Genomic DNA, 19177 nt, shown 5'->3' on the forward strand with positions numbered 1-19177 from the left:
AAAGCTAAAGGGCAACTGAAAGTTACAACATGAGATCCCATTGTATCTCCTCAGCTTGTTTTGTTGTCTCTTTGAGTTCTAAGACATGAGGCTGTGAGGATTGGATTTTAAGCTTCAGGTTTGAATTTGGTGTAAGAGTTTGGTTTGTGGCATTTAGTTGTGATGGTTATGGGAAGATGTGTGTGCGTGTGTGTGTGTGTGTGCGGGGGTCAGAAACGTGATGAGTCACAAAGATAACCAACCACCTGCACACTGACAGCTCAGAGCTGTCTTCGACCTTGATGATGACCGGTGGCCTCCGTCAGAGTGTGCCGATCTCTCTCTCTCTCTGTGTGTGTGTGTGTGTTGTGTTGTGTGTTGTTTGTAGAGCACTCCACCCTGACATGTTGATTACATTTACATTTTACGCCCGAGGCTCTCCGCTGGCGGTCTTATCTGGAGAGACTAGAAATGAGTTTCCCCTTGTAGAAAGAAAATTCAACGCGTCACCAAAATTACCGGAACACAACGACAAATGTCTGGAGTCAGAGGCACAGAGAGCTTTCTGTGAGCGGGTTCTCTGAATGTCAGCTTTCTCAGATAAGCTTTAAATTAATGTTTTTCAATCATCATATTTATTACAGATGATGAAACCAACTTCAGACCTTCACAAAGAATAATATAAACCTTGTCAAGGTCTAAAAGAAGCGTCCACCTCCCAGAATGAAATTGGAGATAAAGTAAAAACATTATATCATTTTTATTTTACAAATAAACAGCTGAGTCCATAGAGTTTCAGAAGAAGATGTGACTCTACTCTCCTGGATGTTTCACCGCTAGAGAATCCTGATAGTAAAAGCTTTATCAGTCTGAACATTCAGTGGAGCAGGCGATATTTAATCTTTGTAACACTCCACTGCAAATCTGTCTTCTGAGGATGAGGCACTAAAACTGTCTGTGGGTATGAAAAGTGTCTCTGGGAAGTTTTAGCTCAGTGGACAGTGTCTGTAGTGAACTTTAGCCTTAACACAACACTTCTAATGTTTTAGAAAGAAGAACCAGAGATACAGCAAAAGAAAAGTGACTCCTGCATCACATGGTCGGTTTGGTTTGATGGTAAATTGCCAAGAAAAGCAACAGAAAAGTTAATGTGAGGATTTGTTGCCTGTCCTTGCTTTTAACTGTTTATCTATTCAAACTATGCAACATAACAACGTTAATGAACAAGGAAATACAAAAATAGCAATGGGGGCACTTCTCCAACTTTATCTGCTGATCATCTCTTATCATGTCTCCTGAGAACACGTCTTGTATTCAGTCCAGTGTGTTTAATGGGTTCTGTGAGTATATACTCTCAAATATCCGCTTTTGTCTTTTTCACCATCATAAATTTAAATTTAAATTCACTTCATGCCTCCTGTCTGTCTGGTCCTATTTGCCTTCAAGCTCTTTTCAGAGAATTCGGTGGAGCCCGCTGCGTTCACAACATCGTGAAGTACCGCCAGTGCCGGGAACACGCCCTGCTCATCATCCAGCAGCTCGTGCTGTCGCCCAGCGGCGACGACGACATGGGAACACTGCTGGGCCTCATGCACTCTGCACCGTCCAGTGAACTGCAGCTGAAGACAGACATTTTGAGGGTAACCACACTACACCTGTTTGCACAGTTGTGACAGTCATCGACAAACATAACCAAACCCTAACTGTAACCCGTCAGACCTTGAGGCTGCACTGTCACAGATCTTAATGAAAGTTGGTCACATAAGAAACCAGCAGGACTCTGAGGTCACAGAGGAACGGTTCTTATATCGTCTTAAAGCTCTAATAACACTTGTGTAAGTTTGGCACGTGGACGTCAGCACAGACGTTTTCTCAACACAGAAATAATTCTGTAATTTTAAAATCGATGTACATTTAAAGCCCTGCATATAGTAATTGCTTTAAACCAGGGACACAGAGAGTTAGGTTCACACACACACACACACACACACACACACACACACGCCGAACACACACAGACAGGATGAAAGGATGGCGGCTGATTTCCTAAAACATAATTGCATTTTCAAATCTCAAACTCCTTCACATGAAGCAGTTCTCACGCCTTCTGAAGGTTCGTGCTGGATTAACCCGTCAGCATTTTGCTCCTGTTTCACTAATCAGAGATTTTAATTATCACCCTGAAAAAAAAACCCCCAAGACTACAAAGAACTTGTATCAAATTCAGTTAGAGGGGTAAAATCGCTTTTTCCTCGCTCTTCATCTGGGGTTTATGTTGCCGACAGTAACACACAAATAGATCTTAAAATTAAGCCGATTAGCCTTGTGAAAGTGCACATTTAACCCTGTCTAATCCAGATACGTTGCATCTAATCCTCGGCTGTGTGATGATGTGCTGGTAGAGTTAACACCTACCAGCACGTCATCACACAGCCGGGTGGTAACTTCCCAGCCTGGTGGACAGAGAGAGGATTTTTTTCAACATCCTGTGATTGATTTAAATGAAAAAACGCTGACTCTATTGTCATGCAGCAGGAAACCGGCGCCTCGGTGTTGTAACGAGTCTCTGTTTTTACTTCTCTCTTGTTCTTCCCCTCACTCACCCTCCGCTGAAGGAAGCTTAACTCGAGTGACTCCGTTTGCTGATGTGATGTCGTAATGATAACTGAAGTCATGGCTCCCTCTCATGCTGTGTTTAGGTCCCCAAACTCATATGTGGGTTTGATGTTTCCATTCAGGTTACTTGCAAATTGTGAGTCGTAAAAGTTAGAAAACTGTGGAAGAGGGGAAAAGAAAAAGCGGCAAACCAGAGAAACCCTGAGGGGCTCGTAGATATGTCTGCACTGCAGGAGAACGAGAGAGTTGATGAACAGAACTTTGACTGAATGAGGTGACGGAAACCAAACAACGTGAAAACTAACAAAAAACGCAGACATTTATTATAAATCATGTTCTCTGGGGAAAATAAACCAAAACACTTGATTTCCTCTCAGTAAATGTGTTTTTGTCTTTTTAAACACCTCATTATTTATGTTTGTAGAACTTGAGGAAACTTCACCTGCCTCTCCTCATGTCTCCTCTTCAAGGCTTTGCTGGCAGTGTTGCGTGAGAGTCACCGCACCCGGACGGTGTTCCGCAAAGTGGGCGGCTTCGTCTACGTCACCTCACTGCTGGTGGCGATGGAGCGCTCCCTGTGCCAGCCGCCGCGACACGGCTGGGAGCGCGTCAACCAGAACCAGGTGTTTGAGCTCCTGCACACAGTCATCTGCACGCTCACCGCCGCCATGCGCTACGAGCCCGCCAACTCGCACTTCTTCCGCACAGAGATCCAGTTTGAGAAGCTGGCGGATGCTGTGAGGTGAGGCCCGCCCACACACTTCCTGTAACACCTGAGCTCTTCTTCTGATTTGTCTGAATCGCAAACCGTCGCCATGTTTTTTAACGACTGTGTCCTCCTCTCATCAGGCTGCTCGGCTGTTTCTCGGAAACGAAGAAGCTCGGTGCCACGACCGTGTTCCCCTCGAACGCTCAGCCTTTCCAGAGGCTGCTGGAGGATGAGGCTGCCCCCGGAGGCTGCGCGGGGGACAGCGTCTGTCCTACGCTCAAACACTGCAGCAAGCTCTTCATCTACCTGTACAAGATGGCCACCGACTCTTTCGACAGGTCAGTGGTTTACAGAAGCTGCGCTTAATCGCAATGACGCTTTAATAATGATTTGAGTTGGTATAAAATTCCTCTTGACACACAAGTAATCAAGGTTTTACATAGATTCTTACAGAATGTAGGGTTAAACATGCACATAGCTGCCGTCTCTCTCAGTATCTTTCCGTCTCCAACCAGCACATGTACATGAATGTGCCGCTGTGTGCGTATCGCACCGTAAATCAGGCCTGAAGGGTTAAACGGAGGCGGCCGTCTCTTCGCGTCTGTTCAGGCCATTCAGCTAATGAATGAATAAGGTAGAAGCATCATGGTGGACAAGTTATTTATTCATTGTAGGCAGTTAAATAAGTGAACAGTTTGTCGTTACTTAAAGAAGATGTGCCTGGAGTTCAGCGGGGTCTTCATGTAGAAGTGAAGCAGTCTTCAGCAGGTTGTATCCACATGTTGGAGAACATTTCAACGACCCTACAATCCTCTGACACGCTGGAGTGTTTAACAAAACCCCCAAACTTTTCTTTCTCCTGTGAGAGGCGGTCAACTCCCTCCCGACCTAGTTTGAATCACGAAACAAGCCTCTGTAAACATTTCTTTTTTAAATTCAAAGTTCAGGATCTAATTTATTGAGCCGAAGGGGAATTAGTATTTTCAAGTGACCTAAAAAACTGTTTCGACTTCAGCAGAATTGCTGAGGCGAGGGAGAAATCTCTGCTGTTCCCCAGATCTGAATGTGTTCACCTGATTTTTTGAGTATTAGTTTCACTCGTGTATAATATAATAATTAAACATTCAGGTAAAGCGAGAGCGGAGGCTGATCTAATGAAATAAGCGTTTCAAACAATTATTTTCTGGGATTAAATTCAAGTTGTGTTGAGACTGTTTTTGTTTCTGTGTTTCTTTTCCTCTGTGTGTTTTCATCACCGGGAGGTCACGACCGAAATCAGTGTCTTGCAGAACGAGGTCGTCGTCACTGCACCGCACGCTCAGGCACATGTGCAGCTCTGGCTGGTGCCGTGCTCCAGCTGTACCTCTGATCCTGTTTCCTCTGTCAGCTCTCCACTAACAGCTTCTCTTAATCTTTTCCCTTTCTCTTTTTTCTTCCTCTAACCTCTGGCACTGTCTGGCTGTTCATCCTCGGTCTGGTCCATCTGCACGGCTGCATGTGTGGGTGTGTGTGTTTACGTATGGCCTCACACATCTGGGTGTGCATGCTTGTCTTTCTGTGGGTTTGTGTGTGTGTGTGTGTGTGTGTGTGTGTGCGCGCCATGCAGTCGTGCGGAGCAGGTGCCCCCCTGCCTGACTCACGAGACCTCGCTGCCCTCCCCGTGGGGTACGCCAGCACTCGCCAGGAAGAGGTAGCTACAGCGCTCTGCCACTTTTGTCACCCTCATCCCTTCCTCTCCATTTTCCTCACCTTCCGTTGACACGCCCACTAGAGCCCATGAGCCCTTCAAACAATTAATGCATCTGCCAGCTACTGTGAACATGAACAACCCACATCCAGCCCTTCCAGCGCTTCATGCTGACTTCAGCCTTTTCCACCATGACATCTCTCCTGAGGGGGGATTTGCCACTCTGTAATTTGCATCGCAGCGACACGCCTCTTTGGTCTAATTGCCCGACTGCAGGCCCGAGCAGATCTTCTGCTCTTCGCTGTTTTCACTCGACGCGGTCTCTGCGCTTTAGACGAAACAGCAGCCGACTGACACCTTGATCCCTGAAGTGTGAAAAGCGCTGAGTCGTGGTGAAATGAAGTTGGTGTCAAAGTGTTTGAGGCAGTTCTTGCGTTGCTTCAGTGAGGGAATATTTTGTTTCTCATTATAAGAATATTTCCACTGAGCTATGAAAGGTCTTGGAGACACTTTGGCTGTAATGATAAATATTTAACACCCACTTCCTTTCTATGAGCCATATTTACATATTTTCTAGACTCCAGAGACGAAACAAACTTATGTCCGACTGAAGTGTCACTTCACGTGGCTCGTCGCGGGGGCTGATGTTCCACCTCAGATTAAACTGACACGACGATGACTTCATTTTCTTGTCTTAATAAACATACAGCTCCAGAAAAATATTAAGATAGCATCACAGATTCAGATCAGCTTCTCTGTGTAGAGAAGTGGATGATGCAAATCTGAAGTTTTGATCTTCGGCTAAAAGCGCTAAAGTTTTCAGATTTGATTTCACCTTTTACCTCATCTCTTCCATATGTGTCGGTGGATTTTGTTTTCTGTGAAGCAGAAATCAAGGTTGTGTGAATCACTTGGTCTGCCTGAGCTGAACTAAACTACATTTTTGACCTGGTATACGTTTCCCTGTTCTCTCAGACAAGGTTACTACGGTACGTCAGGCCCCCCCGCCCCGGTCAAAGCCCTCACAGACCTGAAACTCCACCTCACTAACCCCTCCCACCCCGCATCCTCCTCGTCTTCGTCTGACATGGTGGTCATCCACCCGGGGGCCGTCCTGGCCATACTGGACCTGCTGCCCTCCGTCTCCTCCGACAGCCAACCAGAGGTGAGGACACAAGAAGGAAATGTACTTCCTGTCAGAGCGGGTGAACGGGTCATGTGCAGGGCAGGAAAGAACCTTTTTTTTGTCGGGTGGTTTTTAAATGGTGAAGTCAAAACCAAAGAAAATGCTGAAAACACGAGTTACGTGACAGGATAAGTATTTGATTATGTAATTTCAACGTCAGTGCATTACCCAAGGACTCCTCTTATACAAGGAAATAGTAGTTGTACCAGTAGTTATATCAAAAGTTAATGTAAAGAATTTCAGCTGATGGATACTAGTCTTTTTCAAATGACAGACTTACATTGGAATCATCTCTGACCTTGTATGTTTTATTCCCTCCTCCTCCTCCTCCTCCTCCTCCTCCTCCTCCTCCTCCTCCTCTCCTCCAGCATGCTCTGGACCTGCAGCTGGCAGTGGCCAACATCCTCCAGCTCCTGGTGAACAGCGAGAGGAACCAGCAGGTGCTGTGTGAAGCCTGCCTCCACCAGCGGCTGCTGCAGCGCTGCAGTCAGGCCCTGGGCGACGAAGACCACCCACTGCACCCGCCGCTGCAGAGGATGTTTGAGAGGCTGGCCTCGCAGGCCCTGCAGCCGATGGCGCTCAGGTACTGGACCTGACTTTTGGTATTTTGATGATATTACGTGAGCGGCTACTTCACCCTGAAGGAATAACCCAACGTCAGTCCGTCTTAGCCACGAGTCACCTCAAGATGTACCCCAAAGTTTAAGACTTCCCTTTGCAAAGCACGTTCTGACTCTGAGGTGTGGAAGTGAGACTCTAGGTTTAAAGGTTTTGCGTTGGTGTTTGTGTTTGTTGTTAAATCAGCTTGTGTAATGATTTTTTTTTTTTTAATTGCCTGAATTGATCAGATGAACTCACAGTTGTTTTAATACAGCAGGTTGTGGTGGTGGTGGTGGCTTTGTGTTTATTTTGTGTAACTCCTAGTGAATAACGGGTAGATTTCGTTTCAGCTTTGTGTAAATACCTTTTCTCGCTTAGCTTGTTGTAAACACAGTTTGTATGTGACGCCCTGAGCAGAATAAAAGCCACACTCCTCCAGTGATACTACCCAGGATTTTGACGGTTTCCCTCCAGTGATTGAAAAATGACGTGGGGAGGGTAATCTGCAGTGATGGGCCTCAGCGTGTGAAGGATGGATACGTACAGACAAACTGGGGGATTCTCATTTCCCACCTGACTAGTTAAGTGAGATGGGACTTTAGGGCTGAGGAACGTGGAGGGGAACTTACTTGACATGCGCATTGTTGGTTCTTTTCATATGTTAATGAAACCTCCCCGACTGATATTCTCTCCCCTCGTTATTGTGCTGGAGGTAATCGTATCTGGAGCTGTCAATCTGCTCTCAATCCTCCTCTCCTCTCCTCCTTTCCTCTCCTCCTTTCCTCTCTCTCTTATCTGTCAGCCGTCTTCTGTCACTTTCCACTCATAATTCTTTTTTTTCTTTCTTCTCTCGGTTTGTTTCTGCTCTGCCTGCGTCAGCCGGCAGCGAAGCTCCAGAGCCCCTCTGTGTCTTTGGTGTTGTTCTCGTGTCGCTCACTCAGCGTTCTGACAACCACCACTGGGACTCTTGTTATTCATGTCGCTTAACGTGCCAGTCAACCTCATCACTGACTTTGAAAACAGACTCAAACACGCTGTTAACCACAGCTGCTGAGGTGTAGAAGTCAACCTGCAAACTGAGTGAACACCCTGAAAACACAGTTCGATGGATGCTCTTATCTGGAGTGCTTCACAGTTTCATGGGAACATATAGGACGTGTTTATGATCGGTGGCTCCTCTGGGAATACGATGAGTAAACCTGGCAGAGATGGAGGCTTTTAACTGAGCAGCAGTTTATGAAAACTGTCGTAAAACAGACGCATCATGTTCATAAATACCTTTGATTTTATTTTTACCTTTTAAATGTCTATGATTATCATGAAAGGTTTCTATAGATAAAATGCGTAAATACTCTAAATTAACTGCCGGGTTTGCTTTTCAATGTTTCTCACTGAATCAATCTGTGGCAGTAGCATGAGCGCCTGGTCGCTGTAATGTGCAACAGATTTAAGTGACGGGTGCATCAAGTGTGAAGGAACTGCGTTGAACAGCTGAGTCATGTAAATGTTTGGTGTTCAGAAAGGTATTTAACTTATATGCTGAACTATACTTGGTACTTAATCAGAAGCAGGAACGTTGTATTCCTGAAGCATTGAATCTGTTCTTTAGTTAGTTTTTTCTTTGTGAGAATATTTTTATTCATCCCGGTCTCTCTCCTCTCCAGGGAGTTCTTACGTCTCGGAAACCCTCTGAACTGCGGAGCCTGGGACAAGAAGCTGCTGAAGCAGTACCGGGTCCACAAGCCGAGCTCTCTCAGCTACGACGCAGAGATGAGAAGTAAGAAAACAGCAGCTCTCACCCTAGTTTTGATCACGTGATGGTTAATGTGCCAGGGGTCTCAGAGTAAAGGCCTCTGTGGTTTCCTCGTATTCATCATCAGACCTAACAACACAGGATTGACTGAGGTTCCTTCGCTGCCTGCGGCCGTGTCTCTGTATCGTTGGTTTGTCGAGCAGCACTGAAGGGCAACGTTTCTACCATAACAACAAGACACATAAAAACAACTTGTTTCTTAGTTCAGCTTATATAAACAATGTTTTTGCCTTTATGACATGAAATGATCACAATCTTGACGTCATACAAATGATAAATTAGAATACTTAGATCAATTCCTGAAGATAAAATTTTCAGCATTAAAATTTACTTACAACCCCTCTATACATTTACTAGTTTGCAATGTAGGATTTATAAAAATCAATGAAAGAGCTAACATTCAGTGAAAGATCATTTTTAATACCTGGAAATGAAAGAGCTAGCGTAGTCTACAAGCGTGATAACGGCGCTGTCATTTGGGAGCCATTCCCATCCACCGACGTGATACCAGCGTCCTCCCGGGACAAAGTTTCACTCCGTAGTAAAAGCTTTGATGAAAAGGTCGTCAATCTTCCAGAAATTGCTCTTTTTTCTTTTCTTTTTTTTGCTCACTCTCTCATTGCTCATCGGGACGAATCCTCCGGTGAATAGGTTGTGATTGCAGAGGATGAGCTTCCTGTAAAAATGTAATAGCTGGTGGAAGTCACTGGCACCGGCTCGGTGGTGGGAATAAGGGCAATTCTATAGGTTTTCAAAAAAGGCTGAGATGAGAAAGTCGGTGGAGCAGCTGAGCTTCAAGGAGAAATATGTTGCTCTGCTCCAGTTTGTTATAAAGGTTTTGTGTGAATGTAAAAGTTCTGCGAAGTAAAAAAATACTGAAATGTTGCCAAATATTTTAGCTTACTGGAAATCCGATGGACCCTCTGTAACCGGCTAGTCTGTCACCTGACAAAGTCTGGTAACGCCAGAGCAAAGCAGAGTTGGCCCGCCGACCAATCAGAGCAGGAGGAGGGCCTTAAAGACAGTGTTTCAGACAGAGGCTGAAAAGAGGAGCTGCAGCAATGGACAGTCTGAGGAACGTGACGTGTTTTCTGAACATCAGAGCATGAAAACCTTTTACAGTCATAAAACATATTAAAATGATCGACCTGAATATAAATATAATATTTCTCAACACTTCCTGTGCGAACAAACGGTCGAACATCCCTGTAGAATTTATCCTCGGATGAATCCAACATCCAAGCTGGAAAGAGCATGAGCTGCTTGTCGGCTTGTAGTAAAGTAATCTCCTTGGCCTCTGATTAGAATCCAGTTGATGTTTAAATGCTCTGTATAAATAAAGACTTCCCGGCATCTCATGCTAATGGTTTGTTTTCTATTAGCAGCTGCTCATGTTTGTTATTTTACCGGCTTTCTCAGCGTGTGTTAATTGTTTATTGTGTCTCTTCCTAGCTGAGGATGGATATTAAGTCCCTACTAATTACTGCTCCCCACAAGCACCCACTGTTACAACACACAGAGCTATCTTTCTCTGTCTGTGAGAAGGTAATCTACTGTGGTTTATTAGCTGCCATCGATGGAGGCTATAGTTCTTGTTGCGGTCTAATTGGACTTGGTCACATCTGCTGACTCTTCACGTGATCTCAGTGGAAGGTGACATATTGAACCTTAAACCATTCAAACGCCTCTGGGGCCAAAGAACAACGACTGTATTTAAACCTTCCAACAAACAAATGGACGAGGGTGAAAAACCAAACTTCGATGTGGAAGGTAATAAATGCTAAACAGGTTTAAAAACATCAGAAGTTCTAAAACAGCGATCTGCAGCGTAGTCGTCCTCGTATGATTTAAAGTCCGAAACACTCCCCAAAATTATCTTCTTGCCTTTTTGTCTGTGGGAAAATAAAACGAAGAAAAGATAAACATGACGGTCATGACACCTAACCTAACCTACCCTCCTCTGATTTCACAGACAGTATGACCATGTCCATGGAGGGCTTCGGCCCCGACAGCGTCTTCGCCACCCTGGCAGAGGATAACGGACAATACCGCATCAGCCGCAGCCTGGTGCGCTCCGCCGAGGGCAGCACTGTGCCGCTCACCCGAGTCAAGTGCCTGGTCTCCATGACAACACCCCACGACATCCGCCTTCACGGATCGGCCGTCACGCCTGCGTTCGTGGAGTTTGATGCTTCGTTGGAGGGCTTTGGGTCAGTCAGCTTATCCGTTACCAACCTGACACACATGATGTTTGTCCATCTGTTCGTGGAACTCTCCTACGATCACTCAATCACTAAGTATTCAAAAAATATCACACTGTAGAGATTTCTAATGCTTTTATAACTTTAAAGGGGCATTAGTTTATTTTCTTTGGGCCACAAGAAGTCAAATGACTCCAATATATTATCTTTCATGTCGGCGTCAGTGACCCTGCGACTCTTACGAACACTGTTCTATTCATATCTCCGACGAACTCCGTCCACCCATGTTTTTAGCTCTGGTTTGGTCTCCACCAGTTCATGAGAAAACACATCTCGCAGATTATTTACAGGGATTTTATCGAGACCCACTGATCCATTCCAGACAACTGTGCCGTTAAACTAGACCAGAATAGTTTATTATTTTATGTGACAAACATTTTTTCCCTTTTCATTTCATCAATTGTTGTTAGAACTATTGTTAGAAATCAACCGCAACCTCAAAACCACAGACAGGTGAAGTGAACAGCATTTATTTTCTCAGTCAGTTCCAACAGTTGATGAGTTGGGCTGTAGAGATGTAGCGGGTCGAACTGTGATGGCCAGACGACTCCGGTCAGACACAGCGGCTCAAATGAGATGTTCCCAGTAAGCCGTGGTCAGAACCTGTGATCCAAGGAAGGACAGCCGATGAACAGCTTGAGCTGTGAAGGACGGCTCGTATGGTCCGACGCCACGGAAGAGCTACTCTATCGCAAACAGCTGAAAACCTTAAATCACACAGTCGGCTGCTGGTTGTCAGATGAGTCATGTTGTTCTTGCTCGTGTGTCCGTTTACTTGAGGAAAAGTAAAACGACAAAGGATGTTTTTCTCACCAGTGACTCACAACTCAAGGTGATAAACAGGTTGTTGTTTTTTTTTTTAACCACGCAGCAGCTGCACCTTCAACTGTCACAACAGGAGACTGCGATTCACCTCCAGTTGTGGAGCCGCGCATACAAATAGGCTTATTTTCCGCCTTTTATGTCGTGCGATCGGCCTTTGACGTTCTTTGCGGGGCGCCGCTGCTGACAGGCTCGGCTGCACCCCGCGCTCTCTCTGTTGTATGTTCGCTGCACAGTGAATGTTTGGGTCAGCGGAAATTATTATGGCGTGTGTGTGATGTGACCCTGGCGAGTCTCCCAAACACTTTTAGGAACACACGTGTGTCGAGCACACGCACGTTAGGCTTACACAGAACTGTTGAAAGAGACTTAAGGCTATGACTTGTTTCACGGTTCATTAATATTCATAAGGGCGTAAGGAAAAAGGTCATTGGCGATGTCTTCTGTCGCTGCAGAAAGTCGAAGGTTATTTCCTGTGATTACCCGACCAGCATTGAATTGGTAAATAGTTTGATTTGGAATCTGTTTGTTTTGTGCCGCTGAAGAGATGAGTTATAAATTTATTTATAGACCTTCAGTAAATACGCTGCTCTTCTGGTGCTGGATGAATTAAAATCTTACTACCTCTTCAGGCGGAATCCTGCGTCTGACACCAGCATTACAGAACAAAATGTATAATCATAAATACTCATATATGTTCTGCATTGTTTATTCTGGAAAATGTCAACTCATGTGGGCATTAACGCTGATACCAATATATATGTGAACGTGTCCAATTTGTAAATCAGTCCTGTTCTAATAACGAGCCTCTTCAATCATTGCTGTCGCTGCTTCAGAATAGAACATAGAGTTTCTCCTAAAAACACAGCACAGCGGCACTGGCTACGAGGAACTGGCCCACTTTCTGCTCAGCGTAAACAGTGGAGGAGACACACACACACACACACACACACACACACACACACACACACACACACACACAGAAACTCCCCCTCCTTCCCCTCCCATCTGTCCGCATGAAAAATTGATGCCCCTGCTGCTGTTAGGAATCACACACGCACACAACAGCTCTCTCTTCCCTCACATACACATTCCCACTTTCTATCACGCACGACACGCAGACACACACGCAGACACACAAGTGCACACTCACGCAGCCAACCGTTTCACAAGGGTCTCAGAACATAGTGTGGGTGGAGGGGGAGGAGGAGAAGAGACCACCACCTCCCGGTTTGTTTTTTTTTTCGTGAAGAAGAAGATTTCACTGGGAAAAGAAAAAATTAGTATGGCACGCTGGTGAAATCCTTTTTTATCTCATCACGGTGGCGACTAATGAGGTGAAATAAAAAAAAGAGAGACAGCGTACATGTAGTGGGGGGGGGTTCTCTTATTAAGAAGACAGGCTGTTAAACAGAGGACCGGAGCGTCTGCCCTTGACAAGTGTCCTTGAATGAAGTCATTGAATCCCTGCCAGCTTCAGAGACGCTGTCCTGCCGCTAACCCTGACCCCTCACCTTCCCGTCCAGGTGGAAAATCAAATAGAGGACGCTACGTTAGAGCAAAACTAATCTGGTCGTCGCGGGCTAAGCAGCGTTTTGTCTAAATGCATAATTCATAGGGCTCATAAAAAGATCTTTTTAGTAACTGGAATATAAGCATGGATGCAGCAAGCAATTACTTTATCATATTGACTGCAGTATTAATATTGCAGGGCTGAATTTATGATTTTATAATTCAGGCTTTCTGCTGTCCTCAAGGCCGGCTTCTAGTGCGGCTCGGTCAACAGGTTTGTGGTTGTATTCACCACGGTGTCTCTCTCAACAAAGAAAAACATCCTACCTCCTGGTTCAGGATGATTAGAGAGGCGAAAATAGCACATTCACCGAGGGGCGGTGAGTCAGCAGAGCGCAACGCCAACACGCCAACTCAAATTCTCTGTGATTTTGTGGAGGACGCACAGGATGACGATGCGTACAGACGTCACTCTTAAAGGTTTGTCGAACAAGCGGCTCATCGGAGATTTAAAGCATTTCCATAGCTGATATCTCCGCCCTGTGTTTTTGCTGCTATCTGTCAACTGCGTCGGCAGGAAGTTAAGCTAAAGTTCCAGAAGTTGACTGAGTGCGTGTGAACTCCTCCTTAAAAAACCCGCCTGAAAGTGTGTTTTCATCCCACCCTCCTCCTCCTCCTCCTCTCATGCATAATTAATTCTCAAGTATTTGGCCGTTGAAATTTCCATATTATAACAAAGCTGCTGTGTCTCAAAGTGCTCGAATTACCAGTCTGTTGTATGAAGGTTTGGAGGATTTCTAATAGTTTGTCTCAGGGACGGAGACACGCGGGTATTCAGCAAACCTGCAGTAAAGCTGTGGGACGGTAGCCTCGTCTCTCTGCTGACAACATGTTTACAACTGTTTCCCCAGATAACAGCTGTTAATCTGTCCCTCTGTTGTCCCACACAGGTGCCTGTTTCTGCCCAGTCTGGCGCCGCACAACGGTCCCACCAATAACACCAACACCTCCGGTGTCAGCGACGGAGCAGTGCTGAGCGGGATGGGCACAGGTAAACGCAGCTCAGACCTCCTGAGGGCTTTTCATCGTGTTCTTGATAACTGGTTAAATCGCAGACTGTAAATAAAGATGGAGGATTCGTTTCACTTCCTGCCGTCGTACAGAAATGAAGCGAAAAATATCCCAGATACCGATGATTCCACGTTTGCTTTTCATGTTCTGGAGTCTGTGCATTGGTGATCGTGGTATCGAGCTCCCGCTGATTCACCTGCTCAACCGATCGCGACTCAAAGTATTTGAACCAACAAAAGTTCTTCCCTGGGTCATGCAACAAAACTTCATGGAGATTTATTGCGTTGACCGAGTTCACCGCTAATGTGTTATTCACCGTTGAGGTGTTAACGTGCTCCATCATTTCTGTCTCAGATGATTAAGATAGAAAACTATTTTTTTTAAATGCCAGAGCAGTGAAATAATCAGAACTTATTTGTTCCCACTGCAGCTTTGTGATCATGTGACCTGTGCACTGAAACACACACACACACATGAAAACACATGAAACACTCTCCCTCTTTGATCACCTACATATTTTAAACCGCAGACGCACACCACACATCATTATGGTCGCTTGTTACGCACTGTTTGTGTTTGTGCATCATCTTCTGCTCCTTCCTACTCTTTCTTTTCATTTTGCACTTTTTTTTTCCTCAACCTCTCAGGATTTCTCCATCTCATGCACAAAGAGCGCAGATCTTCTGATGTTCATCATTTGTGAATGCAGGGGTGGGAAACAAAAAAAGAAAAAGAAAAAAACGACAGCTACACGCCACCAGTTTCTCTGATCGGAGTGTTTCACAGATTCGTATCTGCAGTTCAACCTTCTCCTGCTGCCGCTGCTTTACTGTCGGCTGGTGAAAGTGTGTGTTAAAAACCAAACAAACCGGTTTGATGCTTCATTAAAAAGCTTCAGAGAATCTGAATCTTTAGACCTGAAGACGGAGTTAAAATGAATATATGACGTTATGGTTGATCTTCTAGTCTCAGTCCTCATTTAGTATTTATAAAGCACAGCAAGACTCCTCTCCTCTCTTCTTCTCTCCTCTCCTCCTCTCAATTCCTCTTGTCTACTCTCCATCGTTCCTCCATCTGTTTACCTATTCATCCCAGCTCCTCCTGCTTCTCTTCCACCCCACGCCGTCCTCCTCTTGTCTTTTCCATCCAGTCATCCGACACTATTTATAGGCCTCGCTCTTTTTGCCTCCCTCATTTCTCCCTGTCACTCACAATTTTCCCTTTTTCTACATCCTTTTCCTCGCTTATCTCATCCTCCGATCCCCGCCCCCCTTTTTCCTTCTTCCCCTCGCTTCCTCCTTCTTTTTCTTGCCCTGAATCTGTCTATTCTCTTTGTCACTTTCTCTACTTCCCCCCCTGCCTCATTTATCTCAACCCCCTCCTCCTTCCATCCCTCTCACTCAAACATGTCCCACATCCAGAGGACATGAATAAATGGACGTGGATCGTGTAGAGGCTCGTTCATCAACATCTCTTCAGTCCACTCAGGACTGTTGTTGGTGTTATCGTCGACCGACAAACCAGTTGAGATCCACACGTCTTTGTTCTCGCAGCAGATTCACTGCAGCGCCTCAAATGATCTTCTTCTGTAATCGACGTCTCCTCAGTCTGTAGTCGGCTCCTCAGTCTGTAGTCTACTCCTCAGTCTGTAGTCGGTTCCTCAGTCTGCTCCTCAGTCTGTAGTCTGCTCCTCAGTCTGTAGTCGGCTCCTCAGTCTGTAGTCGGCTCCTCAGTCTGTAGTCTACTCCTCAGTCTGTAGTCGGCTCCTCAGTCTGCTCCTCAGTCTGTAGTCTGCTCCTCAGTCTGTAGTCGGCTCCTCAGTCTGTAGTCGGCTCCTCAGTCTTTAGTTTGCTCCTCAGTCTGTAGTCTACTCCTCAGTCTGTAGTATACTCCTCAGTCTGTAGTCGGCTCCTCAGTCTGTAGTCGGCTCCTCAGTCTGTAGTCTACTCCTCAGTCTGTAGTCGGCTCCTCAGTCTGCTCCTCAGTCTGTAGTCTGCTCCTCAGTCTGTAGTCGGCTCCTCAGTCTGTAGTCGGCTCCTCAGTCTTTAGTTTGCTCCTCAGTCTGCTCCTCAGTCTGTAGTCGGCTCCTCGGCCTGTAGTCTACTCCTCAGTCTGTAGTCTACTCCTCAGTCTGCTCCTCAGTCTGTAGTCTGCTCCTCAGTCTGTAGTCGGCTCCTCAGTCTGTAGTCGGCTCCTCAGTCTGTAGTCTGCTCCTCAGTCTGCTCCTCAGTCTGTAGTCTGCTCCTCAGTCTGCTCCTCAGTCTGTAGTCTGCTCCTCAGTCTGTAGTCGGCTCCTCAGTCTGCTCCTCAGTCTGTAGTCGGCTCCTCAGTCTGTAGTCTGCTCCTCAGTCTGTAGTCTGCTCCTCAGTCTGTAGTCTGCTCCTCAGTCTGTAGTCGGCTCCTCAGTCTGCTCCTCAGTCTGTAGTCGGCTCCTCAGTCTGTGTTAAGATGACATAAACAAATCTGGCACTGAGAAGAGTTCAAAAGTGAAGCCAAAGAGTCTCGATTGCCACCTGGTGGCCGGCTGCAGTATAGGTTTCGAACCCCACCTCCTCCACGTCAGTGAATGGGAACTGGCCCAAACTAGCCCCATCCCCTGATCGCGGTGCAGACTCTGGCTCCAGATGTCAGGTGGCAGCGTTTGTATTCGTATATTCAGTCAGCTCCACCAACAACAGATGATGTCACGGTCTCGGGGAGCTTGCGTTTATCTCGTTGTTGTGTCTGCTCGCTCTTCTGGCTCAGAAAAGGTGGAGCGGTGCCAGCGCTCACTGAATTATGGTTTTCAGGATCATTTTAGTTTTGGTCCAGTCACGTCACCCGTTGAGTGACGGTCATATCCTGAGGCACGGTGAGTCTGAGGCTCATTCATTCAACACTGGTGTCAGTTTAAAGCTGTGTCGCTTCTTTTGATGTGGCTCCACAGTTTCATCACTTTTTGATAATTCTGCCCTGGAGGATGAGTTTAGATCTTTTTGTTCTACACCTGCTGCAACATGCCAGAGGAATAAGGAATGACTGCAAAAAAAATAAAATGGGAGCTGAGGTGATATAAGACGACACGACAGAGCTCAGAGCAAAGCAAACATAATCATCAGGATCCTAAATAACGATCAGGCAAATTGAAAATGACGATATCAGACAAAATGAACGCATGAATAAAATGTACATCACACACATCAAGTGGGTTCAGGCGGTTCATCGAAACAAGAGTCAACGTTCAGTGTGTCCATAAATAACAATATCTGCAGCGCTCAATAAATGAATGACAACATCACGTCAGCGATTGATGGAAATGCAGTTAGGTGTAAGCACCAGTGTCTTAAAAGCGTTTTTACACTTGTCTTACACAGATCGATATTTCTTTCCAAAAATTCCGTCAGCAAACAGGTCATTTCAAACGTGAAGTAAAATCTTACCTCCTCTCGTCTCTTCCTTCATCCTTCAGGAGAGCGCTTGTTCCCTCCCCCGTCAGGCCTGAGCTACTCCACCTGGTTCTGCGTGGAGCGCTTCAGCGTGGCGCCTCACGCCCACCCGGTGCGGCTGCTGACAGTCGTGCGCCGGGCCACCTCCTCCGAGCAGCACTACGTCTGTCTGGCCGTGGTGCTGTCCGCCAAGGACCGTTCGCTCACCGTCTCCACCAAGGAGGAGCTGCTGCAGACCTACTGTAAGAAGCAGTAACACTTCACCGGCTCTGTTTGTTGCATCGTGTGGTTTTCAGACAGAAGTAATAACTGAGAATCAACAGCACATGAATGACAGTCTGGGTAAACAACAGGTGTGAGCTGCAGCGAGTGACGTTCACATTCACACTTAATATCTGAGCCTTTCAAATGTTTCGTGTAAATCTCACATACACAGTTGGCATATGGTCAATTGTTGAACCTGCTTTTGCAGTTGAACATGTAGAGTTATTATCATATTTAACCGTCGTTGGTCACCTCAAGTTAATATTTTCACTTCTGTCTCCGTCCTCCATCAAGCAGCGGATGAGTCGAGTGAAGAAGCCGCCTTCTATGAGATCCTGCCCTGCTGCGCTCGCTTCCGCTGCGGCGAGTTGATCGCTGAGGGCCAGTGGCACCACCTGGTGCTGGTCATGAGCAAAGGCATGCTGAAGAACAGCATGGCCACGCTGTACATCGACGGCCAGCTCATCAACACTGTCAAGGTAAAGTGATGGATTTCATACGCCCTGTAATATTTACACCAAAGATCTTCAGTTCAGTATTATTAAAAGCAGAAAAGAAACAAGACCCTTATATTTCAGGAGCTGGAACAGGAAATGTGATTTTTTTTTTTTGTCTGATGAATGATTTAAATGATTGATTCATTTATTCATGTGGGAGGATGTAGAGTAGATACCTCACTGTTGCTGTATCATAGTCTAACATCTACTTTAATCTATTTCTAAAGATGGCTTCCATATAGAATATCTTACAGTGGGTGGTTGTGTAATTCCCTCACCATGTACTGATTGCACTTGTTTTTAAAATCTGTGGATAGGGTGGTGATAAATTACTGATCGTTGCATTAGTAGGCGAGTACGTGGTCTGTTGCAGTAGCTGTGTTTTGCAGTAGCTGTGTTTTGCAGTAGCTGCGCAGCCTTCTCTTGATGGACTCGCTCTTTCGACAAAGACTCACAAAAACAATCTGTAATCTCGGTTTTAACCAGCAGCCGAGCCGCGCCGCAGTGATGTGGTTTGTGGTTGAGCGACTTCAGATTCCCCTGAGATCACACAGAGCGGAGCAAGGAAACAGCACGGCAGACCACAAGTCTCAGCTTCCTCTCCGTGTCGCTGATAACTACAGCTTCATTTCCTGCTGAGGTCAAGATACAGGAAACAACAAGCCGCTCTCGTGTATCTCAGACGTCTGTGCATGCACCAGTGTTGCTCTGATTGTTTAGTTTTTTCAGTTTTTA

The 19177-nt window shown here is 45.9% G+C and overlaps 1 protein-coding gene across 11 annotated transcripts in view; it reads left to right on the forward strand.

Annotated features, from left to right (window-relative positions):
* The window catches only part of wdfy3 (WD repeat and FYVE domain containing 3), a 71518-nt gene that overhangs the window by 25681 nt on the left and 26660 nt on the right, over positions 1-19177 (forward strand). For 5 of the 11 annotated variants that reach the window (XM_069523315.1, XM_069523316.1, XM_069523310.1 and 2 more), the window contains exons 10-20: positions 1426-1619; positions 3066-3337; positions 3445-3642; positions 4911-4994; positions 5967-6156; positions 6546-6760; positions 8442-8554; positions 10563-10800; positions 14136-14236; positions 17705-17923; positions 18240-18424. In XM_069523315.1, coding sequence (XP_069379416.1) covers positions 1426-1619; positions 3066-3337; positions 3445-3642; positions 4911-4994; positions 5967-6156; positions 6546-6760; positions 8442-8554; positions 10563-10800; positions 14136-14236; positions 17705-17923; positions 18240-18424 — 2009 coding nt within the window. The remainder of the gene's footprint in view (positions 1-1425; positions 1620-3065; positions 3338-3444; positions 3643-4910; positions 4995-5966; positions 6157-6545; positions 6761-8441; positions 8555-10562; positions 10801-14135; positions 14237-17704; positions 17924-18239; positions 18425-19177) is intronic. The other 6 variants (XM_069523311.1, XM_069523314.1, XM_069523320.1 and 3 more) reach the window with 3 other exon arrangements.

This window comes from Paralichthys olivaceus, chromosome 4 (genome assembly GCF_024713975.1).
Source record: "Paralichthys olivaceus isolate ysfri-2021 chromosome 4, ASM2471397v2, whole genome shotgun sequence".
In the NCBI taxonomy this organism is placed as follows: domain Eukaryota; kingdom Metazoa; phylum Chordata; class Actinopteri; order Pleuronectiformes; family Paralichthyidae; genus Paralichthys; species Paralichthys olivaceus.